The sequence below is a fragment of the Pelodiscus sinensis genome, chromosome 19 (assembly GCF_052426305.1).
Source record: "Pelodiscus sinensis isolate ZL-2025 chromosome 19, ASM5242630v1, whole genome shotgun sequence".
Taxonomy (NCBI): Eukaryota; Metazoa; Chordata; order Testudines; family Trionychidae; genus Pelodiscus; species Pelodiscus sinensis.
Genome location: NC_143070.1, coordinates 34,676,814 through 34,701,599, shown reverse-complemented (window position 1 = coordinate 34,701,599; position 24,786 = coordinate 34,676,814). Strand labels below are relative to the sequence as shown.

The following is a 24,786-nucleotide window of genomic DNA, read 5'->3' as shown; positions in this document are numbered from 1 at the left end:
GCTCTGCTGTTCTCTGGGGCACACCTCTGACTGCCTCGGGGCACGCTGGTGTGCCTCCGAACCCAGTTTAAGAAACACTGCCTTAGAGCGATCACAAGTCTTGCTGATTCTTCTGCCTGACTCCGTGTTCCTTAATTTGTCTGCATCTCCACATCCCAGCCAGGCTGTTTAGCTCTGTGTCCTCCCCGGTTGGTGATCGCCGTCGCGGGCGAGTTTATACAGGGGTCAGACAGCAGTGGAATGGCTGGAAATTCACTAGCCCGCTACATTCCAGGGCCGTAAGCCAGGCGTGGTTATTGGTGGGCACGTTATCCTTTGGCTTTTCATCCCACCGTGTGGTTTGATTGATTCTGTATGGGCTGTTTTCCACGGGAAGGTTTCCCCGTTTTTATGTGGCTGCCACGATACAGCTGTTTTCCGCGCCTCTCGGGGGCTTTGCCAAAATCCATTTCCCTCTGATACTATTCATAGTACAGGTGGAACCTCTCTAGTCCGGCACACTCTAGTCCAGCACTCTCTAGTCCGGCACTCTCTAGTCCGGCACTCTCTTGTCCGGCACGCTCTAGTCCGGCACGCTCTAGTCTGGCACGCGCTAGTCCGCCACTCTCTAGTCCGGCACGCGCTAGTCCGGCACGCGCTAGTCCGCCACACTCTAGTCCGCCACGCTCTAGTCCGCCACGCTCTAGTCCGGCACTCTCTAGTCCGGCACGCTCTAGTCTGGCACGCTCTAGTCCGGCACGCTCTAGTCCGCCACGCTCTAGTCCGGCACGCTCTAGTCCGGCACTCTCTAGTCCGGCACTCTCTAGTCTGGCACTCTCTAGTCCGCCACTCTCTAGTCCGGCACACTCTAGTCCGGCACTCTCTAGTCTGGCACTCTCTAGTCTGGCACACTCTAGTCCAGCACTCGGCTCATTCAACTGGGCAGCTTCCGTTGTTTGGCTCCCCCCGGGGACTTGCTCCTGCAATTGGCCTGATAGTTAGTGACCTGGGTGTGGGTGGGCGAGGGGCCCTTAGCATAGGGAGCAGGGATAAAGCGGGCCACGCTGCCCCATGGTCGGTGTCCCGGTGCTCCGTGCGACGCTTGGGTTGGATTTTGTGTTCTCCAGGCTGTATAGGAAGGGAGCGAGGCGCGGGAGGCCAGGAAAGCGTTCAGGGAGCTATGGGGCGTCTGCCCCTGTGTCTGCTGATCCGCTTTGGTTGCAGCAGAGGCCGGGAGGGAGGCCGTAGGAAGAACATCAGAGCGGCCAGTGCCAGGTGTCCCAGAGGGAATCGTCAAGCAATCCCTCCCCTGTCGCCCATTTCCAGACAAACAGGGGCTAGGGCATCATTCCTGCCCATCCTGGCTAATTAGGGCCACTGTTGGACCTAACCTCTATGAATCTATCTAGCTCTTTTTGAACCCTGTTAAAATCCTGCCCTTCACAACCCCCTCCGGCGAGGAGTTCCACAGGTTGGCTGTGCGCTGTATGAAGGAAAAAAACGTCCTTTGGTTTGTTTTAAAGCTGCTGCCGGTTCATTATGTCTGGTGGCCCCTCGTTCTTACACGGTGGGACTCAGTCACTAATTAACTAAACAAGGTGGGGTTTTCCCTTCGTCGGCGTGCATGGATATTACGCCCTGGAGAAGGCAGGGCTAGAGCAAAACCAATCCAAGGGCGCGAGGGCCAGAAGAGGCTCCTGGGTAGCACGGCGACGGGCGGGAGTGGCTGTGGGCAGGGGCAGATAAAGCGAAGCCAGGCGGCCGGCCGCCATGCACCGCCCAGGGTACCACACGGGCCCACGTCTGCAGAGCAGCAAGGCCCCCCCCACAAGATTCCAGCCACTTTTGCATCTATCCCCCTGGTCACAGGTAGTCAGCAACAATGTCTCCTTGCCCCCTCCAGCGTTGAGTGTGACACACACACACACACACACTCAGCGCTGTGTGACACACACACACCCAGCGCTGTCACACACACACACACACACACACATACCCCCCCAGCGCTGTGTCACACACACACACACACACACACACACACACACACCCAGCGCTGTGTCACACACACACACACACACACACACACCCAGCGCTGTGTGACACACCCCCACACACCCCCAGCGCTGTGACACACACACACACCCAGCACTGTGTGACACACACACACACACACACACCCAGCGCTGTGTGACACACACCCACACACCCCCAGCGCTGTGTGACACACACACACACCCAGCGCTGTCACACACACACACACACCCAGCGCTGTGTGACACACACCCACACACCCCCAGCGCTGTGTGACACACACACACACACCCAGCGCTGTGTCACACACACACCCAGCGCTGTGTGACACACACACACACACACACCCCCAGCACTGTGTGACACACACACACACACCCAGCGCTGTGTGACACACACACACACACACCCAGCGCTGTGTGACACACACACACACCCAGCGCTGTGTCTCACACACACACACACACCGCCCCAGCGCTGTGTCACACACACACACACCCAGCGCTGTCACACACACACACACATCCAGCGCTGTGTCTCACACACACACACACACATACCCAGCGCTGTGTCACACACACACACACACCCAGCGCTGTGTCTCACACACACACACACACACCCACACAGCGCTGTGTCACTCACACACACACACACACCCCCAGCGCTGTGACACACACACACACACACACACACACACACACACCCAGCGCTGTGTCACACACACACACACACATACCCAGCGCTGTGTCACACACACACACACACACACACACCCAGCGCTGTGTCACACACACACACACACACACACACCCAGCGCTGTGTCACACACACACACACACATACCCAGCGCTGTGTCACACACACACACACACACACACACACACACACACACACACACACACCCAGCTTTAGCTCCTCTGAAAGCAAAGGGACTTAAACACATGCCAAAATATTACATACGCCTAAGGCTGTACTTTCTTGTATGGGCACGAGCCGCTGAAGCTGGAAAGTGACGTTTCTGGGAACCCAAGAGACAACAGATGAATAAATCACAGTAGCAAAATATTAATGGTCGTAACTTTATTTCCTGTTTTTCCAAATCTTTGAAAAGAATCACACCTCACTGGGGTCTTTCTCATGAGATTTGGAATTGGATCTATAAAGTCAGGATTTGCCACGGACAAACAGTGCCCGAAACATTAGACCTTTGATCAAGGGGGTTCTTTGGGATCTTTTTGTTGTTTGTTTTAAAAATACTTGGGAGATCTCTTTAGCGTCAAGTTTGATAATACCGAAATCAATATTCGTTATTTAACAGCGAGTTTGCAGAAATTTCCAATGTGTAGCCTTTGAAAAACAACTGCACGTTTCTAACTTTATTTCATGGTACTTTTCGTAGCACTTTTAACGAGAGAGGTTTGGACATTTTGCCCCATGAAGATTAATTTCCAAACGAAACCTGAAAATAAAAAATAGAACCACGAAGTGCTATATAGTTATAGAAAAATTTTGAAATGGGAAACATCCACATTTTTGTTACAAAAAATGAAACTTGTCATTCCAATTGGGACTTCAGCAGAAAATCTTGTTTCAAATTTGTTAGTGAAACGTTTCAGTGCCAAATGATATTTTTAACAGGCTCGTTTCTAAAAGTTGATTTACGTTTTTTTTTTAAATGTGGACATTTCCCCAGAGGAGAAAAAGATTTTTTTTTAAATTTTACCCACACGGGAATCATCATTTTTCCTCCAAAATGTACCCTTTCAATTAGATGATGTTGCAGGAAAAGTTCACACCCATTTTTGGCCAGATTTACGTACGACGATTTCCACGTACAACCTTTCTGCTCCCCCACATTTCATTCCATATAAAAGCGATGCCTCTGTTGAACGCAGTGTTCACGCTGGGGAGTTTTCATTTCTTACCGTTTTTAATTACAGGATGGAAAGACTGCCTTGCAGATGCAGGTAATAAATGTTCCCATTTTCCCAAACCCCACACCCCATCTCTGCTTGTGGTTCCTAATGTCCTGTTTGCTTTCTTCCACTGCTGCTGCACACAAAAATGGAGGGTCTGAACTCGCTCTGTGCTGGCTTCTGCAGTGACAGGCCCCCAAAACTTCTGCCTCTGGGTCTAGGCTCTGCTGGATCCCTTTATGCACCTAGGTGACTCTCTCCCCCCTAAGTCCCCATGCAAGCCAGGAGTCAGGGCAGACGGCCTATCTGGTAGGTGGGTTCAGAGGCCCCCTAGCTAGGTGTAGAACAGTTCCCGGAACATCAGAGTGGACAGACTGGGTCAGACCAACAGTCGATCCAGCCCGAGTCCTGTCCATGAATCGATCTAACTCTTTTTTTCAACCCTGTTAAAGTCCTGGTCTTCACATCCTCTGGCGAGGAGTTCCACAGGTTGATGGTGTGCTGAGTGGAGAAAACCTTCCTTTGGTTTGTTTTAGACCTGCTCCCCGTTAATTTCATTAGGTGACCCCTCATTCTAATACTGTGGGAATAAGTAAATAACGTTGTCTTGTTCACTTTCTCCACACCAGGCACGATTTTATAGACTTCTAGCCTAACTTCCCTTGAGTCTCCTCTTTTCCAAGCTAAAAAGTCCCCATCTTTTTAATCTCGCTTCACCTGGGCCCCGTTCCAAACCCCTCAGCATTCTTGGTGCCCTTTTCTGAACCTTTTCCAATGCCAAGAGAGCTTTTTTGAGACGAGGGGACCACAGCTGTATGTAGGACTCCAGATGTGGGTGTCCCGTGGTTTTATCTAGAGGCAATAAGATCTTCTCCACCTTATTCTCTATCCCGTTTTTAATGATTCCTAAAGTCCTGTTTGCTTTTCTGACGGCCGCTGTGCACGGAGTGGGTGTTTTCATACTCCTAAGGTTCCCGCGCTGAGTGTAATCCCCTCTCTGGAGCTAGGGTTCTCCCATCACACTGGGGGGCCTCGGGACTGAATGTCCCCCTCTGAGCCCTGCCCCTAGCGCTCTGCTTTCCTCTGCAGCGGATGTGACCCTGGATCCCGACACCGCAAACCCCTACTTGATCTTGTCGGCGGATCGGAAGAGCGTGCGCGTGGCAGACACTGACCAGAAGCCGCCCACCCACCCGAAAAGATTCGTTTACTCGCCCTGCGTGCTGGGCCAGGAGGGTTTCACCCAGGGGCGACACTCCTGGGGGGTGGACGTGGGGAGGAGGGGGGGCTGGGCCGTGGGGGTGGCCAGAGAGCCCGTGATCATGGGGGAAGGCGAGGTGAGCATGAAGCCCGACGCCGGCATCTGGGCCATCGAGCGACAGTGGTGGGGTAAGTCCTGGGCTCTCACTAACTCCAAGACACCCCTGGAACTAAGTCGGAACCCGCAGAGGATCCGGGTTTCTCTGGACTACGAGGCGGGGCTGGTGGAATTTTTCGATGCCGACCAGGCAAAATCGTTCTATGTTTTCTCCCCGGCCTCTTTTGGGGGGGAGCGACTCTTCCCTTTCTTCCGGGTCGGCGGGGGGGCGGTGCAGCTCAGACTGTGTCCGTGAACGCGGGAAGTCCTCCCCGGGGGGCTCTCGCTCTCCTAAAGAGCTCGCCAAGCTTGCGAGTGGCACCCCCAATACCTGCAGTTTTCAGTCACACGGATGGTTTTTCTATTATTGCCACACCTTTGTTTAAACAGCTTCATCGTCGCCAGGCTGGCGATGGACTTTTTGGGTGTAAAAAGAACAAAAATAATAAAGCGCCGTCAAACTTACCACAAAAATTCAGTTTTTGCCAGATTTCAGTGGTGCGGACGTACCCCCTGGACTTCTCGCGAGTCCCCCAAGGGTCCTCGTAGCCCTGGTTGAGAAACAGGGTCCTGGCCGGCGCGGGGGGGGGAGACTCAGCAAGGACACAGTCGGGAACGCTCTGTGGCCGGGGACGAGTCGGGGACACTGTCCCACCTCCAGTCTGAGAGCCCCAGTGCTCTTAAGGAGGATGAAAGTCTCAAGGGAAAAGAGCATTTAACGGGAGCAGAGGGAAACCATCCCGTAGTTGGGACCCTCCTCCCAGAGGATGTTGCGGTATCCTCTCGCACTGAGGATACCTCTGAGGGGGAGGGAATGCCAGCTAGGAAGAGGCAGGTGTTAGTAGTGGGTGATTCGATCGTTAGAAACATAGATAGTTGGGTTTGTGACGACCGGAAGAACCGTATGGTCACTTGCCTGCCTGGTGCGAAGGTTGCGGATCTCTCGAGGCATCTAGACAGACTTGTGTGTAGTGCTGGGGAGGAGCCGGTGGTCGTGGTACATGTAGGTACCAGTGACGTAGGGAAGGGTAGGAGAGATGTCCTGGAGGCCAAATTTAGGCTGCTAGGAAAGAGACTAGACTATCCCTGATAGACATTTATCTAACGTACTCTTCAATATCTCCACAGGCAACCTCCCTGGGCAATTTATTCCAGTGTTTGACCACCCTGACAGTTGGGAACAGCCCGGCTGCATCTACATTGGCAGGATTTTGCGCAAAATCTTGCCGCCTGTCTACACTGGCCGCGAGAATTTGCGTAAGAACACTGACTTTGTACTGTACGAAACCAGTGCTTCTTGTGCAAGAGGGCCAGTGTAGACAGCCGCGTTAATTTCTTGCGCAAGCAAGCACGGCCATCGGAGCTTTCTTGTACAAAAGAGCATCTACACTGGCGCGGATGCTTATGCGCAAAAGATATCTTTTGCGCAAAAGCATCCGTGCCAGTGTAGACGCTCTTTTGAGCAAATACTTTTAACAGAAAAAGTTTTCCGTGAAAAGTATTTGTGCAAAATCATGCCAGGCCTAACACAGGTGAGGGGTCTAGAACCCAATCTCACCTTCTCCAAACAACTTCTGTCTGGTTCCAAGAAACCAGCCACAGATCCCTGGTCAATTTACACTCTGGACTTTACCCACAAATCTCGCTGGGCCAATCCTTTAACATCTAACATCTAAAGCTTTATTACCACAAGAAAGAAAAGCCTGAGAGTGAGGTTGCTAAAGTATCCTACGTTACATGCACCGAATCTCCCAGTTCTCGAGGCAGGCTCTAGCAGAGATGTTACAGCTGCTGGCTTAAAAGTCCTTGGTGCACATCCTATGCCAGGATGGGTCCACAGTTCTTCCCGGCTTGTGATTCCGTGCGAGGCCGCATCTGGAGTCAGGAGCAGATCTGAAGACCAAGATGGAATCGGCCACATGGCCTATCTATCCCTCCTTCCTGGTCTCTTCTTGGCTGCAGCAGGTCACCTGGCCAGCGGCCTATCCCTGTGTCCCCCGCTAGTAGCCCTTAGGTGTCAGTCCCCATTCTTGAGGTGTGTCGTAGGCCTATGGAGGGCAATTGTTCCATGGAGCCTTGCTCCTTAGCATGTCCATAGGCCAAGCTCTGCCCATAGCTCAATCACATACAGAGAAACATTCAGTATGCACACAAAGCACATGCTTATAACTCCACACACAGACATTATACAGGTATATGAATAGCAGATAGAGAAGCAGTAGAAAGTAAGCTTTCATTTGACACCTCACATGGCCCCCTTTGCACCAACCTTTGGGGCAAACACCCCACCCCCATAGGTGCAGCAGCGATCTGGCTGCTTCCCTTACAATCCAGTCACATGACAGCCAGTCAGGCTAAGGGCTGACATGCCAGGTTACCGCACTGGAGAGAAAAGTGGGGCAGCGAACGGGCACGACGGAGGCAGTTCTCCTCAGCAGGGCGTGGAGGAAGTTCACTGTGAGAACGGTTGCTCCTGGCAGGATTCGTTTGTGCCCGGATGCCTGGCAGGAGATAATGCAAGGCCGTAACCCACAGATCATGAGAAGCACTTTGCGATTATGAGAAGCGATGCTTATCTCCCAGTCTCACTAGGCGCCGTCAGCAATTTCGGGGCGGTTCGCCCGCCCGGCTCGATAAAAGGCCGGCAGCGAAACGAGGGGCTCACTGGTGGACTCCCGCTGCATTCGGACATGGACGGGTTCCGTGAGTGACACTTCTCCTTGGGCTTGTTACAGTGAGGCGGGTCCCAACCTTCCTCCTGGCGCATCTTCCCGTCTTCTGCCTCTTTCGCTCGTGTCTCTTTCTCTTCTTCTTCCTTCCTTCCACACTCATGACCGACCGTCCCCCGGCGTCTCCGCCCCTCTCACCGGCGAGGTCCCAGAAAAGCAACGCCGTGTCCAGGGAACTTTTTTGGGAAAAAAAAACATTCAAAAGACCAGCTGGGCCCTTCCGCCATCCCTGCCACCCTCGTTCTAGGAGGAAGAAGGGACGGCGTGACAGAGCGCTCTGTTTCAAAATTTGGCCCCGTATAGACGCACCAAATTTCAGAAAAGCCTCTTCCATAAGTCAATCGGAAAAAGATCCATAAGAACGTAAGAACGGCCGTACTGGGTCAGACCAAAGGTCCATCTAGCCCAGTAGCCTGTCTGCTGACAGTGGCCAGCACCAGGTGCCCCAGAGAGGATGGACCGAAGACAATGATCAAACGATTTGTCTCCTGCCATCCCTCTCCAGCCTCTGACAAACAGAGGCCAGGGACACCATTTCGATCCCCTGGCTAATAGCCTTTTATGGACCTAACCTCCATGAAATTATCTAGTTCCTCTTTAAACTCTATTATAGTCTGGCGAGGAGTTCCACAGGTTGACTACACGCTGTGTGAAGAAGAACTTTCTTTTATTAGTTTTAAATCTGCTACCCATTAATTTCATTTGGTGTCCTCTAGTTCTTCATATGGGACCTGTTCCAAACCCCTAATCATTTCAGTTGCCCTTTTCTGAACCCTTTGGCTGCGTCTAGACTGGCCAGATTTTGCGGAAATGCTTTAAAGTATTTCCGCAAAAGAGCGTCTAGATTGGCATGGGTGCATTTGTGCAAAAAGTGCTTTTGCGCAAAAGCATCCGTGGCCAGTCTAGACGTAATTTTGCGCAAGAAAGCCCCGATCACCATTTTCGCCATCGGGGCTTTTTTGCGCAAGACAGTCCTCCCCTGTCTACACTGGCCCTCTTGCGCAAATACATTTGAGGAATAGGGCTTATCTCTGAGCGGGAGCATCATAGTATTTGTGTAAGAACACTGACAATCTTACATGAGGTCGTCAGTGTTCTTGCACAAATTCAAACGGCCAGGGTAGACAGCTGGCAAGTTTTTGCGCAAAAGCGCAAAATCTTACCAGTTTAGATGCACCCTTTATGTTTACGGAATGGAAAAGTGTTTGAGATTTTTAAGACCTTTCCTCCAAAACTCAAGTCCTGATGCAAGTCCTATGCTTTCAGGGAGGTCTTAGAAACACTTTCTGTGCGTTACTGCAGGTGGTTTTACTCCCGGAGTATGTTGAATGCCCTGTGTATTCTCCCCTTTTGGGAATGTGGATGGGAAAGACAGAAAGATGGTTTGGTGGTTTTTTTGTTACTGTACATTGGGTGACTGTTTCCACCTGCCACCGTTAAACGGTGGGGTGTACTTCACAGCCGAAGACCTCACCAAAAGTGCATTGAAAGGGCTACAAAACCGGAGCGAGGAGGGAAGGCTGACAAAACCTGGGTTTGTTTAGTCTGGGGATGTGATTTTTCAAGGACGTAAAAGATTCTTACAAGGACAAGGGAGAAAATGGGACAATATGGGAAAAATTTACGGACCGACAGAATTTTTTAGGGACATAATTTTTACACTCTCTTAAGATGGCATAGATGGGCAAAAAGTGAAAAGTCATCACTGTCCCTCACACATCACTAGAACAATATGCAATTCAACATGCCACTTAACTCGCTTTCATTTAGTGAGTCATGGTCCCGGACGTTTTCCCTTTTGGGATCGTTCAGCCAAACACAGACAACTCGACAACTCAAACGTCCGCTGTCCGCTGCTCCGCCGTAACATGGCAGACGCAGCACAGTAGAAATGTAATTGCTCTGGAAGAATTGCTGGTTTTTGAAATTGCCTTGCACTTTTACAAAATTTACGGACACCTACATTTTCTTACGGATGTTATGGACACGTCCAATTTCGGATCCTTTTTTATGGACCATCCGTAAATTTACTGGCGGTTGGCAACGCTGCCCCCTGTCCTGAGTCCTGCACACATACCCGGCCCTGAGCCATGCTGGAGAAACACTGTCATGTTCAGCCGTGGTTTGCCGGCTGCTTGTGTCTGATTGTCCCCACTTGCCCGGGGGTTTAATATCCCAACGTCCATGTGGAAGGCAGGGCGCTGTCAGTCGATGGTCAGGGCAGTGCGTGGTGTGTGTGTGTGCGCGTGTGTGTTATACACCCGAGTCTTCAACTGCTAGGATCGAGATTCCTACGCAGCAGGCAGCCTAGGGAAGGCTGACGGATGCCCCAAAGGGTCTGTCCAGTGGAGGCGACAGGACCCAAACGCCCAGCTCTCCCTCACTGTGTCTGCCCCTATGACCGGCTGGAGTTCCTTTAGTTGTGTCTGGTTCTTTTCCGTTAAAAGCATTTGCGGAAAATCATGCCAGTCTAGACGTAGCCTTACAGGTTTCTTAAAGAAGCTTACAAATCATATGGTTACAATGGCTATTGCTCTATTTCTTAACTGCTAGCAAATATAGATCTTAAAAAGTGGTTACAAAGGAAATAAAGATAGAAGGAAAATAACGGTACCAAGTGACAACTTAATCTTTAAAGAGCTCTAAGTCTATGTGTACACTAAGGACACATCCAGGTACAACTTTTACCCCCTTCTGTGCCTCTCGACTCCAGCGGGTCAGGCCAGGGCTGGTCCCTCAATTCCTAGGAAAGACGAATCCAAGGTGGGCGTCCCCGTGGAACCTCGGGAAGCCAATCGCCTAACCCGACCAGCAGATAGATGGTAGATTGACGCTCAGAGTGAGTGTGCTGCTGGGCCCATCTTGATACCCATAGGGGCCCATATCCTCTTTCTTATCTAAGATGCCAAATTGTGTTGGTCCGTTTTTGTGACACCAGTTCTTACAAGTATCAGAGGGGGAGCCGTGTTAGTCTGAATCTGCAAAAGCGGCGAGGAGTCCTGTGGCACCTTATAGACTCACTGAAGTGTAGGAGCATAAGCTTTCGTGGGCAAAGACCCGCTTCGTCAGATGCAAGGTGCCACAGGACTCCACGCCGCTTTTGCAGCTCTTACAAGGGAGTTTCAAGTAATTTACGCTTGTAAGAGAAAAATAACCGAATTAGGAATACTGGACATTCTTTACAGGGCAGGAGATTCCTCTCCCCCGGGCGAGTGTGTGATCGTATCAATATGGGTTTCAGTCAAGGGCAGTCCTCGGCAGCCTCCTGGTCAGTAATTAACTCGATCAGCCTCTTCTCTCTGCTTACAGTTGTCCAGGGTCACTGTGAGCTAGCATATCCGGGCCTCTTGTCAAGGCTTCGAAGACTATGCTGCTTTTACTTCTCTCTGCACCCCGTGTGTGTTTCCAGGCAAGAAAGATGGATGTTACGGGGGGAGATGTTGGGGGGGGTTCCTGTCTGGCTACAGGCGCCTGTCCCTCGGGCGGGACCGAGGAGTGATAGACCCACGGCAGGTGGAGCTGCCCAATCTCAGAAAATCAGTCTGCTTCACCCATGGGTGTTGTCTGTTTTCTTTTCTTTGATGGGTTTTTCTCCACTTTTGTCTGCAGCGCTGCTTCTGCTCTTCCTCCTGGCGGCCTTCCCGGGCTCGCAGAGTCTCCCTCTCCTGCGCCACGACTGGTTGGACTGCTTCGTGGACACCGACTACGAGAAGCTGGTGGAACTGGCCAAAAACGGCTTGAAGGGCAAGTGCTCCAAGAAAGTGGTGATCGTTGGGGCCGGCATCGGTGGCCTCACGGCTGCCAAGCTGCTGAATGACGCAGGCTGCCAGGTAATTGTAACGACCGAGGGGAGCCAGACACAGGCCGGGGCTCCTCTGGAACAGCCCTAGGGGGCTTTTCAGGACTGGAAATGATGCTGACGAGCAGAACCAAGTGGGCTTAAGTAAACAGGGTGAACTGAGCAAGAAAGACAGACGCTCGGAACAATTGCCTGAAATACTGTTAATGATCCGAATAGGCTGTATTTACAGGGGTGTTATTTTGCATTAAAAGAATAGTGATTTATCTCCAACACGGCATGGAAAATAAGCAAAAAAGTTGTTTATGGGGATAGATAGATAGAGGGAGTGTGGGGGAATAGATAGAGAGGGTGTGTGGGGATAGATAGATAGATAGATAGATAGATAGATAGATAGATAGATAGATAGATAGATAGATAGATAGATAGATAGATAGATAGATAGAGGAGGGTAGGGGGATAGATAGATAGAGGGTGTGTGTGGGAATAGATAGATAGAGGGTGTGTGTGGGAATAGATAGAGAGGGTGTGTGGGGATAGATAGATAGATAGAGGAGGGTAGGGGGATAGATAGACAGAGGGTGTGTGTGGGAATAGATAGATAGAGGGTATGTGGGGGAACAGATAGAGGGTGTGTGTGGAGATAGAGGGTATGTGGGGGAATAGAGAGATAGAGGGTATGTGTGGGAATAGATAGAGGGTGTGTGTGGGGATAGACAGACAGAGGGTGTGTGGGGAATAGATAGATAGAGGGTATGTGTGGGAATAGATAGAGGGTGTGTGGGGGGATAGAGAGATAGAGGGTGTGTGGGGATAGATAGATAGAGGGTATGTGTGGGAATAGATAGAGGGTGTGTGTGGAGAAAGAGAGATAGAGGGTGTGTGGGGATAGATAGATAGAGGGTATGTGTGGGAATAGACAGAGGGTGTGTGGGGGGATAGAGAGATAGAGGGTGTGTGGGGATAGATAGATAGAGGGTATGTGTGGGAATAGATAGAGGGTGTGTGTGGAGATAGAGAGATAGAGGGTGTGTGGGGATAGATAGATAGAGGGTATGTGTGGAGATAGATAGATAGAGGGTATGTGTGGAGATAGAGAGATAGAGGGTATGTGTGGGAATAGACAGAGGGTGTGTGGGGGGATAGATAGAGGGTGTGTGGGGGGATAGATAGAGGGTGTGTGGGGATAGAGAGATTTTATGGAAAAGAAAGAAAGGTTATTTTGATTGCTCAACAAAACGTCCATTTTCTTAAAGTGAAGGTGGTTAGCGAAAGCCAGGGCGTAGCTGTGTGGACGTGTGATCACCCGACCTGTGTTGTATCCTTAGATCACGATCCTGGAAGCCAGTAACCGGGTCGGAGGACGCATCTTGACCCACCGAGAAGGCGGCTGGTATGCGGAGCTGGGAGCCATGCGTCTGCCCACAGAGCACAGGTAATGTACGGTTTCCTGTTGTAGCCTGTCAAGTGACTTTCCTACCATGCTCACAATATGTTTGTGTTGATTTCGATTAATTCGGGAGGAGTTAAAATCTCGAATGCAAGAAATCTTCTACCAGCTTCCCTCAGCATTCCCGCAGCTCCTTTGCGTTAGCTGGACCGCTGTCTGCGTTCAGGTGTGATACACGAGGCCTTATGTCGGCCCAAGTTTGTGAAGGCTGCTAACGCTAACACCGCAGCGCTCAGCTCCTTGGAGGAGGGCTTGGCCATTAACCCACCTGGGTGCCGTACAGAAGGGTTACCAGGTAGGGTTAAAGAAAAAAAACCCCAAACTGGACACACTTGATCGGGGGAGGGACCGGCTGAGAGAGGAGCAGGGCTGGTTGGGAGGAAGGAGGGGGGCCGGAAAGCCGAACTTGGGAGTGGGGGGCTCCCCACGCCGATTGCGGGCCCCCCTCTCCCAGCCACTCCCTCGCCCCGGCCAGGCTTCCATCCGGCACCCAGCCGGCGAACCAGAAAACACCGGACATTGCACGTGTCTGCTATTTTCTGATTTTTTTTTACTGGAGAAAGGGCCCGAAAACTGGGCACCTGGCGACCCCTAGTGATGCAACATGTCAGCCAATACCATGAACCAGTAAGAGAAGGGCCGGTTATTGTGGTGGATTAAGTGCAAAAATAGAGTCAGTGGCTTCTGAACTAGCTACGTCTGCTGCTGCCTCCGTGTCTGCCCTCAGATAAGATGATCAACATCGCTGGGTTGCTTTGATCACTGCTAAAATGGGAATTATGCAACACACAAAAGAAAGAGCTACAGAAAGTTGTGACCAAGTCAAGATCAGTCCAATGCTTTACAGGACAAAAGTCATGAGAAAACGAATGCATTTAAAAAGCACGATCCCATGTTTCTGTTAGTCTGTAACCGACAGTTGTATTAGTGAAATGTTGTTAAGCTTGCTTGATTTTTCTTCATGATCATGGGCGGGGGCGTGGAAGGCTGGTGGCTGCGTCTAGACTGGCATGATTTTCCAGAAATGCTTTTAACAGCGACTAGTCCTGCAGCACGTTGGAGATGAGCAAAAGCTGTCGCTGGGATCCTGCACAGCCCGCTCCCTCAGATGACTGGAGTGAAGGGGTCCAGGTTGCCAAATAAATAGCAGAGAAAGAGGGAAAAATAGGGGGGGGGAATTGCCAGCCTGTCCACGCTAAATGAAGCGGATGGCGCGGGTTCAGAGTGCTCTGAGGTGCCCGGTGCTTGGCTCTGTACGTCTGTCAGACACGGACTGTAGCGGGTCACCCCGTTATTCCCTAGACCGGCTGCCCCCCCCACACCCTCGGACACACCCGAAACAGGGAGTGGCTCTCCCAGTGCAAGAAGTAATTTCCCATTCTGGTATTCCCCCTCCCTTCCCATCACTGTTGGAGACTAGCCACGCCCTGCGTTCACACTCCCATCTCTGTACCTTTCCTTTTTTTTTTCCGTACGGCCTCTGAGGAAGTGAGTTGTCGCTCACGAAAGCGTCTGCCCTGCTCGGTGTGTTGCTCTTTGTAATCCCGCTGGACTCCTTGTGGCTGTTGGGGAGAGAGACTCCCCCGGCGGCCGCTCGGATACCTCCCTTTTGACGCTTTCTCGCTCCTTCAGGATCGTGCGCGAATTCATCCGCCAGTTCAATCTTTTGCTGAGCACGTTCTACAGCAGCCACAACAACGCCTGGTATCTGGTGAACAACGTCCGGGCCAGGCATATCGACGTGGAGAAAAATCCCGACATCTTGAACTACCCGGTGCGTCCGGAGGAGAAGGGCAAATCCGCCATCGAGCTTTATAATCAGACGCTGGACAGGGTACGGACTCGGGCATGGGGGTTATGTCAAAAGCCAGCCTGCACTCAGAGACTCGGTCTACACGACGAGTTTCCTGGGCAAAAAATATGCTAACGAGGGACTTATTTGCATGAGTTGCAATCTCATTTGCATATTTTCTGCCGATCTGTTTTTGCACTGGGGATTTTTGCGCAAAAACAAGCCGACGGGATGTTTTCTTTTTGTGCAAACCCCTCTTTACAAATGAGTCCCTCATTAGCATAATTTTTGCCACGAAAACTTGTCGTGTAGATGTCGCCTTCCTAGGATGGTGGCCTTAAACCCAAAGCTGCCCCCATCCACACACAAAACCTGCCAGTTGACGTACCCTTCAACCCAGGGCTGGGGTCATAGGCCTAACCGAGGGTGTGTTGTAGCTACGGGTCTGTGTTTGGTTGAGTTAATGTAACCACCAGTGGGCAGATCTGAACCTGGAACCACTGGAGCTTAGTGTACGACAGTGTTTCTTAAACTGTGTGCCGCGGAGAACAACAGAATTCAAAATGGCCACCCTTAAAGGGGCAGGTGACTTTTTTTTTTTTTTGCTCAATAACTTTCCCCCGACTCTTTTTCTTCTGAATAACTTCCCCCCCCCACCCTTTTCCCCCCAACCTCTTTTTTTTTCCTTAACAAAAAATCCTTGGTGTTCCCCATTAAAAAAAAATTTTATTTGGTGTTCCTCGGTCTTAAAAAGTTTAAGAAACACTGTTGTAGGAGCTTCTACAGCTTCAGCGATAAAGCCAGCTGGCTCTCTGAGTAGGTTGTGGAGCTGCCTTGTTCTTATCGCCCACCTATCATAGCCGCCGCACGGCTGGTATGGTTTTGGTTGGGTTAAAGGCACGTGGCTAATTTTGAAAATCCCAGAACTCTCCTCGCTGCCTTTTCCGACACTGGTTTCAAAATCTGGCGCCTTTTCTCACTGCGAGGATGTGTCTACACTACCGCCAAGGTCTTCTCCGCTGAGAGTTCACCCACCAGCATAATTAAGCCACCCTGTGCTGCCTACAGATCACTGTCCACACCTGTGCTTATGTTAGTTTTTTCACCTCCTGGACTGACAAAAGTTTGATCAATTAAAGCTCTAGTGTAGCTGTACCCAGTGTTCCCCGTAAGCTGAGCACTTGGACGGCCACTCAGGAGAGTTTCAAATGCCGCCCAGCTGATTAGCACAGTGCCCACCGCCTGCAATGTGAGTTTCTCCGGGTGGTGCACATCTTCACCTGCCTTGGTGCAAGTCACAAAATTTATTCTGCACATAGATGAGGGCCCATGAGAGGGAATGTTGGACATAGCCTTGACCTAGTCACTGTATTGTTTATAAAACCAGACTGAAAGCAAGCTTGGTCATTTGGAGAACTGCGGGAATGGAAAACAAACAAAAAAATATCCCTCCCGTCTCCAGACCTTATGGACAACTCTTTCACCGGAGCTGTTGTGTTATGGCTTGTGGCGATAGCTGTGTTTTATGAAGAGAGATTAAAGAGACGGGGGCTTTTCAGCGTAGAAAAGAGGGGACTCATGGGGAGGATTCGATCGAGGTCTATAAAATCATGACGGATTTGGAGAAAGTGAACAAGGAAAAGTTATTTACGTGTGCTCATAATATACGAAATACGAGGTCACCAAATGAAATTAATCGGTGGTATTAAAGTAAGTATAAAGAAGTGTTTCTTTATGCAGCGCACAGCCAACCTGTGGAACTCCTAGCCACAAGAAGGCGAGGACTTTAACAGGGTTCAAAAAAGAGCTAGATACATTCATGGAGGCCAGGTCCAGCAATACTGTGGGCTAGATGGCCCATTGGTCTGACACAATGTGGCCATTCTCATGTTCTTATGGCACATGTCCCAGGATGGTGGCAAATCGGGAATACCGCCGATCTGCCAAGGGGCAGCCCCGGCTGTGGTTCACACGACTGCTTTCTTGCTTGCCCCCCAGGTGACCACAGACTGCAAAGTTTTGAAAGAGAAATACGACTCCTTTTCCACCAAGGTAAGTGATGCCAGCCGGCACTTTGTGCCTCACTCCCCAAAGCCGCGTGGGTCATCACAGGGCCTAGCTTACCTTCCCCAGTGGTATCCCGGGTTTGTTTGAGACCGAGGAAGGCTGGGAGTAGAAATGAGAGAGCTAGAAACAAAGGGTTACAAGACCCCCCCAAAAAAGCATACCATGCAACACTGAGTGTACCGTCCAACGGCACACCCGCTACCATGATCTCTGCCAGCCAGATCCCTCTGCTGCAGATATTGGCCAAACTACACAGTCCCTATGAGAAAGGACAAACGGACACAAATCAGACATTAGAAAGGGTCGCGCGCACACACCTGGGGGTGGGAGACATTTTAGCCTGCTGGAGCCCTCATCCGTGCATTTAAAAATAGCCGTTCTTCCACAAAGGAGCGTCCCCAGCCAACCACACAGAGGCCGTGTCCAGACTCAGGGGTTTTTTCGGGAAAAGTAGCCTTTTCCCGAAAAAACTTCCCCTGCGTCCAGACTCAAGCCGCGTTCTTTCGAAATTATTTCGAAAGAACGCGGCTTTTCTTTCGATGGCGGTAAACCTCAATTTACGAGGAAGAATGCCTTCTTTCGAAAGTTCCTCTTTCGAAAGAAGGCGTTCTTCAATGTAAAGAGGCCGTCTTCGAAAGAGAGCATCCAGACTCGCTGGGTGCTCTCTTTCGAAAAAGCAGATTTCTCTTTCGAAAGATCCGCCTGCAGTCTAGACGCGATCTTTTGAAAGAGGCTCTTTCGAAAGATGCTTTCGAAAGAGCCTCTTTCGAAAGAAGCCTGCAGTCTAAACATAGCCAGAGAGAGAGGGCGCAAAATTGATATTCATCTGTAAAGTTTATACTTCAACAAAGTCGTTCGTCTGCAAATTTGGGCTGGATCCAAGACAGGAGCTGGATGTCCCATTATAAAGCCAGCCCTCCCTGCATTTCACCCCACTTTTGTACATCAGAAGCTAAGCCTCTGGCCACTTAATTACCCTCATTAGCACCTGAAGAAGTGCGTTTTGCCCACGAAAGCTCATGATAATAACTAGATTTGTGTTAGTCTCTCAGGCTAACACTGCAGGCGTCTTGCACAAGAAGCTTTTTGCGGAAGAGCTCTTCCACAAACACTGCTTGCACAAGAGTGCATCCAGACTGCCAAAGCGCATCGGAAAAGCCATGCGCCTTTGCGCAAAAGCGCATCCGGACTGCGTGGACGCTCTCGCACAAGAAAGCACTGATGCTTTCACAGGGCCCCTGGGTTTCTTCTGATAGGCTGTTTTTGCGCAAAACCCCCTGTTTCCCATCCACACACACCTTTTGGCGCAAGAGCTCTTGCACAAAAAGGCGCTATTCCTTGTAGAAAGAGGAATACTTACCCTGGAAAAAAAAAACCTCTGTCCTGTCGATTCACTGTCAATTTTCAAAACACACTTGAGGTATGGACACTCTGCGGGTTTTTGCACAAAAACCCTGCAGTGTAGACAGCCTACAGAGCTACAGGACTCATGCCTTAAAAATCTGCTAGCGTTCTTTGACAGGGGTCAACAAACATGTGGACCAGGGGGATCCCGTGGATGTAGTGAACTTAGATTTCCAGAAAGCCAAAGGCTCTTAAGTAAAGTAAGTTGTCATGGGATAAGAGGGAAGGTCCTTTTATGGACTGAGAACTGGTTAAAAGACAGGAAACAAAGGGTAGGGATAAATGGTCAGTTTTCTGAAAGGAGAGAGGTAACTAGTGGTGTCCTCCAAGGGTCAGTCCTGGGACCAGTCCTTTTCACCTTCTTCACCCCTAGAGAAAGGGGTAAACAGTGAGGAGGCAAAATGTGCAGATGAAACCAAACGGCTCAAGAGAGTTAACACCAAAGCCAACTGCGAAGAGTTTCAAAAAGATTCTCCCCAAACTAAGCAGTTGGGCAACAAAAAGGCAAATGAAATTGAATGTTGAACAATGTAAAGTCCTGCCCATTGGAAAACATCCCAACGAGACATGCAATATGAGGGGGACTTTTCTGCAGATGCCGTACATGGTCCTCTTCATCGATAAGTATTCGGTCACGCGGCACACCATTAACCTGTGGAACTCCTCGCCAGAGGAGGTTGTGGAGACCAGGCCTTGAACAGGGTTAAAAAAAAAGCTAGATACATGTTAGCCAGGATAGGTAGGGACAGTGGCCCTGGCCTCTGTCTGAAAATGGACGACAGGGGAGAAATCACGTAATGATTCCCTGTTCTGTTCACTCCCTCTGGGGCACCTGGCGTTGACGACTATGGCCGTTCTAATATTCTTATGTTTTTCTTATGTAAGTAGCCCATAAGATGTTTTTATTATCATTAAAAATGAGTCGCCCCCTCTGGCAGCTACACTGAGGAGGAGATTAACCCTCTTCTAGCGTTTGACTTAGACCCCCAAGTTGAAAACCAAAGGCCTTAGAGACTCACAAATCTATACAGGCTCATGAGCTTTTGTGGGCAAAACCCGCTTCCTCAGATGAGTTGGAAGGGAAATAATGGAACCCGAGAGAGGTATCTAGCCGCAGAAGCGTCTGTCAAGGGTAGGACCCGTGTTGATGCGACTGATGAAGTGGGAGAGATGAGTCCCATTCATCGTGTTCGATGTGAATGTGCGGATGTTAAAGGCAGGGGAAATTGGCTGTGTAATGCGCCCGCCCGGGTATTCTGGCCCAGGGTCGCCGGGTCAAACTTGTAGATGAATTTCCGTTCCACAGTCTCTCTCTGTAATGGGTGTGTGACATCCTTCTTGTAGAAGGATAGTTACTTAGTTGGCCAGGTGTGAGATTCGAGACGTTTGCAAAGCGTTTTTGCGTCCATGGCTGGGACATCTACCTGACAGATCCCAAATAATTCCTGTGTGTGTCGGAACTGAAATCCTGGCCTTTCAACCCTGCCTCTCTTCCCGACCAGGAATATTTGATTAAAGAAGGCAACTTAAGTCGAGGAGCCGTTAACATGATCGGCGACCTGATGGATTTAGACGGCGGCTTTCACCTGTCTTTCCTTGACTCGGTCATGGGCCATGTGACGTTCCAGCAAGGGTAAGCCAAAGCAAAATCTTTCCTCCCTGGCTGCAGAGGAGGAGGAACATGTATCTCGAAGCAGGCACCAGGGAGCAGAGCTTCCTTAGTGGATGTCTCTAGCCATGCCGGGCAGGGGACACGCTCACGAGGCATAACTGAAAGTGGCCATCAGGGGGCTCTCGTGGGGAATTCAGTCATGAACTTCAGACCGAGAGTGTCTGTAATACCGATGCGGGTCCCCCGCTCTGGTCTGTTAAGGGAACCTTTGGGTTAATATGCAGCAGGTTGAAAGCAAACCAAAGGAAGTTTTTCTTCAGGCAGCATGTCATTAACCTGTGGAACTCCTCGCTGCAGGATGCTGTGACGGCCAGGACTTTAACAAGGTTCAAAAAAGCACTGGGATAGGTCCATCAAGATGGGCCAGGCTAGTATCCCTAGTTTCTGTGTGTCAGAGCCTGGGAATGGGCACCAGGGGAGGGATCACGTGAGGATCTTACTTCCTTCCACTTTTCTCTTGGGTCAGTCCACTCCCTGGCCCTGAATTCCTTGGAGGCAGGGTGGTCCCGCCTGGGGTTAAACCATTCTGTGTTTCTCCACCCCTCGTTTAACTCTCCCCCATAAAGAAAGCAGGCAGGGAATTTCTATCCAATTCAAAGTTCCACCCTCTATCTCGAGTGGTTCTCCGGGCCCTCTGGCCAACACCTTTGCTAGGTACTTGCGTTAACCCCTTAGTCACCGGGTGCTAGTCAGCTCTCCCCCTATTCATGTCTAGGAAGGAGTCCGGCAGAAAGGGATCATAGTGGACCACAAGCTGAATAGGAGTCAGCAGTGTGATGCTGTTGCAAAAAAAGCAAACCTGATTCTGGGCTGCATTGACAGCTGTGTTGTGAGCAAGACACGAGAAGTCATTCTTCCGCTCTACTCTGCGCTGGTTAGGCCTCAGTTGGAGTCTTGTGTCCAGTTCTGGGCTCCGCATTTCAAGAAAGATGTGGAGAAATTGGAGAGGGTCCAGAGAAGAGCGACAAGAATGATTAAAGGTCGAGAGAACATGAGCTATGAGGGAAGGCTGGAGGAATTGGGTTTGTTTAGTTTAGAAAAGAGAAGACTGAGGCGGGACATGAGAGCAGTTTTCAGGTATCTAAAAGGGTGTGACGAGGAGGAGGGAGAAAACTTGTTCACCTTGGCCTCTGAGGATAGAACAAGAAGCAATGGGCTTAAACTGCAGCAAGGGAGGTTTAGGTTGGACATTAGGAAAAACCTCCTAACTGTCGGGTGGTGAAACACTGGAATAAATTGCCCAGGGAGGTTGTGAATCCCCATCTGTGGAGATATTGAAGAGCAGGTTAGATAAATGTCTATCAGGGATGGACTAGACAGTATTTGGTCCTGCCATGACTCTCGAGGTCCCTTCCAGTCCTAGTGTTCTAGGATTCTATGACACCATCTCTTAGCTAGACCCGCTCATTCGAACCCTGGAAGACCAACAGCGGCCACTTTGCTCTTCCTCTGTAGTGCAGACGTACCCTCAGAGACCTGCAATTCTTCCACCGCCCTCTTCCCTCCATTCCTCCCTCATCTTTTCTTTCAGGCTTGACGAGATCGTGAATGGCTTCGATCAACTCCCAGAAGCGTTCTATCGGTATATCAAACCGAAGGCAGACATCCAATTCCAGGCCCTGGTGGTGAACATAACACAAGACGGCAAAGAAGTGAAGGTGTTCTACCGCAATCCAAGTACCTCTGTGCCCACGTTGAAGACGGCCGACTACGTCCTGGTGGCCACCGCGGCCAAAGCCATCCGGCTCATTAAGTTCTCCCCGCCTCTGTCATCCAACAAGACCCGGGCCCTGCGCTCCCTCCACTTCTCGAAGGACGTGAAGATTTTTCTGGCCTGCCAGGAGCGTTTCTGGGAGAAGGACGGGATCTTCGGCGGGAAGTCGATCACGGACCACCCGGCCCGAAACATCTACTACCCCAGCCACAATTTCTCCAACGGGGTGGGGGTGGTGCTGGCGTCCTACACAGGGGATGACGACGCAGACTTCTTCAACTCCCTCAGCGAGGAGAAGAGCGTGGACCTGGTGCGCGAGGACCTGGCCAAGATCCACAATCTCAACAAGAGCTACGTCCAGACGGTCTGCGACAAACACGTGGTCAAGAAATGGGGCGAGGACGAGTATTCCATGGGCGCCTACGTCTCCTTGACCCCCTACCAGTTCACCGACTTCGCCGCGGCGCTGTACCAGAACGAAGGGAGGGTCTACTTCGCCGGGGAGTACACCGCCCAGCCGCACGGCTGGATCGACACAGCCATGAAAGGCAGCATCCGGGCAGCCAGAGACATCCACGAGGCCATGGGCGCGACCCACGGCTGGCCCCGGGGCGAGAGGAAGGGAAATTAAGTGCTGTAACGGGGAGGAGGGAAGGGGAGACCGAGCAGGGAATTAAAAACCGTGCTGCTGATCCTCGAGCGACATTGTTCTGATTACTGGCGAGTAGCCACGTGGCGCCTTAGAGACTGACAGACATCGGTCCGTCCGTCTGTCTGTTATGTTCTCGCAATCTTTTTCAGGGGAGAAGGCAACTTGCTGTGTTTATTGGGAATACAGCAGAGAAGCAGTTAGCATCTGGTTCATAAACACACGCACACACGTGCGCTCGCACGCACACGCACACACGTGCGCTCACACACACACACGTGCGCTTGCACACGCACACATGTGCACTCGCACACGCACACATGTGCACTCGCACATGCACACATACGTGCGCTCGCACACACACCCCCTACAGATGGTGCGTAGTTACCCGTCCGTCATGACTCACGTCAGACTTACTGGCCAGGCCAGGCTGACTGCAGGACCTGTCCCTCTCCCTTGGCGGGGTCTCTCCCTCTCTCCGTGGTTCGTCAGTGCTGCCAGTTCAATTCAGCCTCAATACACAAGGCATGTGTCACAGTTCTCACTTCTGGATCACCTGGGCATCCCCGCGGGCTGTCCCCCACTCCCCGCCTCCACTCACTCCACACACCTGCACCGCGTTTCCGCCAAGACGCTAGTTACACAACTTAGTGCGTGAGGCAGACAAGGGGTACAACGTAATTTGCAACGCTCCCAGCGAGCGAGGTCTGACAGTAACACCCGCTACTCAAGAGAGAGACGGGAAGAGAAGCTACAGGACTGAGACGCGAGTCAGTAGACCACAGATCAACATGCATCATACTTGGCATCTTCTAACCAATGTGAAAAATTACATTTTAGCTACACGTCTGTTTATCTATCTCTCTCCACCCACCCCCTCTATCTAATCTATCTAATCTATCTATCCCCACACACATCCATCTAGCTATCCCCACACACTCCCTCTATCTATCTATCCCCACCCACCCACCCATCTATCCCCACACCCCCCATCTATCTCTCCCCACACCCCCCATCTATCTATCTCTCTACCCCTCTCCCACGCCCTGTATTTATCTATCTATCTAGCTGAGATCTGTCTGTCTGTGTCTGTGAGTCCCTGTGTCCAAGGACTCCTCCTACACAGTAAGAACTCGGACCCCCACATTTGATCTGCCGCTGCCTCTTACCCCAGGGTGAACCAAGGTCCGGGTCGGGCTGTGCCTGGAAAAGGGGCCGGGCCGGGGAGGGGACCGATTTCCACAACAACGAAAGGGAGGGGGCGGAGAGCGGAGGGACGGCGAAAGGGAGGGGCACAGGGGGTGGACACGGGGGGGTGGGAGGCAGCTGCAGCACAGAGAAAGGCCACAGGGCTGGGGTTCCACCATGTTGCCTGCCACTAGATTGGTTAAGGAGCCCCCTCCCCCCTCCCGTGGACAGGCTGAAGGGGGCTTACTGGAGGGGGGACCCCCAGAGCCTGCCCCCACCAGACAGCCTGCAGGATGGGGGGGCCACTGGAGGAGGGGGAGCCCCTGGAGCTGTGCCCCTCCCCAGACAGCCTGCAGGATGGGGGGCCACTGGAGGAGGGGGAGCCCCTGGAGCTGTGCCCCTCCCCAGACAGCCTGCAGGATGGGGGGGCCACTGGAGGAGGGGAGCCCCTGGAGCTTTGCCCCTCCCCAGACAGCCTGCAGGATGGGGGGGCCACTGGAGGAGGGGGACCCCCTGGAGCTGTGCCCCTCCCCAGACAGCCTGCAGGATGGGGGGGGCACTGGAGGAGGGGGAGCCCCTGGAGCTTTGCCCCTCCCCAGACAGCCTGCAGGATGGGGGGGCCACTGGAGGAGGGGGAGCCCCTGGAGCTTTGCCCCTCCCCAGACAGCCTGCAGGATGGGGGGGCCACTGGAGGAGGGGGAGCCCCTGGAGCTTTGCCCCTCCCCAGACAGCCTGCAGGATGGGGGGGCCACTGGAGGAGGGGGAGCCCCTGGAGCTTTGCCCCTCCCCAGACAGCCTGCAGGATGGGGGGCCACTGGAGGAGGGGGAGCCCCTGGAGCTTTGCTGCAGGATGGGGGGGTGGCTGGAGGAGGGGGGGCTGGTCGCCCCCACCCACGGCTCAGAGCTGAGCTCACCGCCCCCTGCGGAGCAAAACAGGCCCTGAAGTTCTACAGGTCGAGGAAAGTGCAGTTTGGGGGCCCAGCTCCCCGGGAAGCCCCTCCCCCAATGGGACCCGAACCCCACCTGATTTCTCTAG

At 51.8% G+C, this 24,786-nt stretch overlaps 2 protein-coding genes across 2 annotated transcripts; both read left to right on the top strand.

The window, feature by feature from the left end:
- The first annotated feature begins 3,384 nt into the window (after window positions 1-3,384).
- Window positions 3,385-5,760, top strand: LOC112544049 (butyrophilin subfamily 1 member A1-like). Its single transcript, XM_089771423.1, has 2 exons — window positions 3,385-3,980; window positions 5,019-5,760. The coding sequence occupies exons 1-2, from the start codon at window positions 3,785-3,787 to the stop codon at window positions 5,540-5,542; spliced, it is 720 nt and encodes a 239-aa protein (XP_089627549.1). The 5' UTR covers window positions 3,385-3,784; the 3' UTR covers window positions 5,543-5,760.
- Window positions 5,761-7,844: 2,084 nt separating this feature from the next.
- Window positions 7,845-22,835, top strand: LOC102461938 (L-amino-acid oxidase-like). Its single transcript, XM_075913616.2, has 7 exons — window positions 7,845-7,989; window positions 11,625-11,845; window positions 13,143-13,249; window positions 14,897-15,098; window positions 17,055-17,108; window positions 20,030-20,160; window positions 21,731-22,835. Exons 1-7 carry the CDS (start codon window positions 7,845-7,847, stop codon window positions 22,542-22,544), a joined length of 1,674 nt encoding a protein of 557 aa, XP_075769731.2. The 3' UTR covers window positions 22,545-22,835.
- The last annotated feature ends 1,951 nt before the right edge of the window (window positions 22,836-24,786 follow it).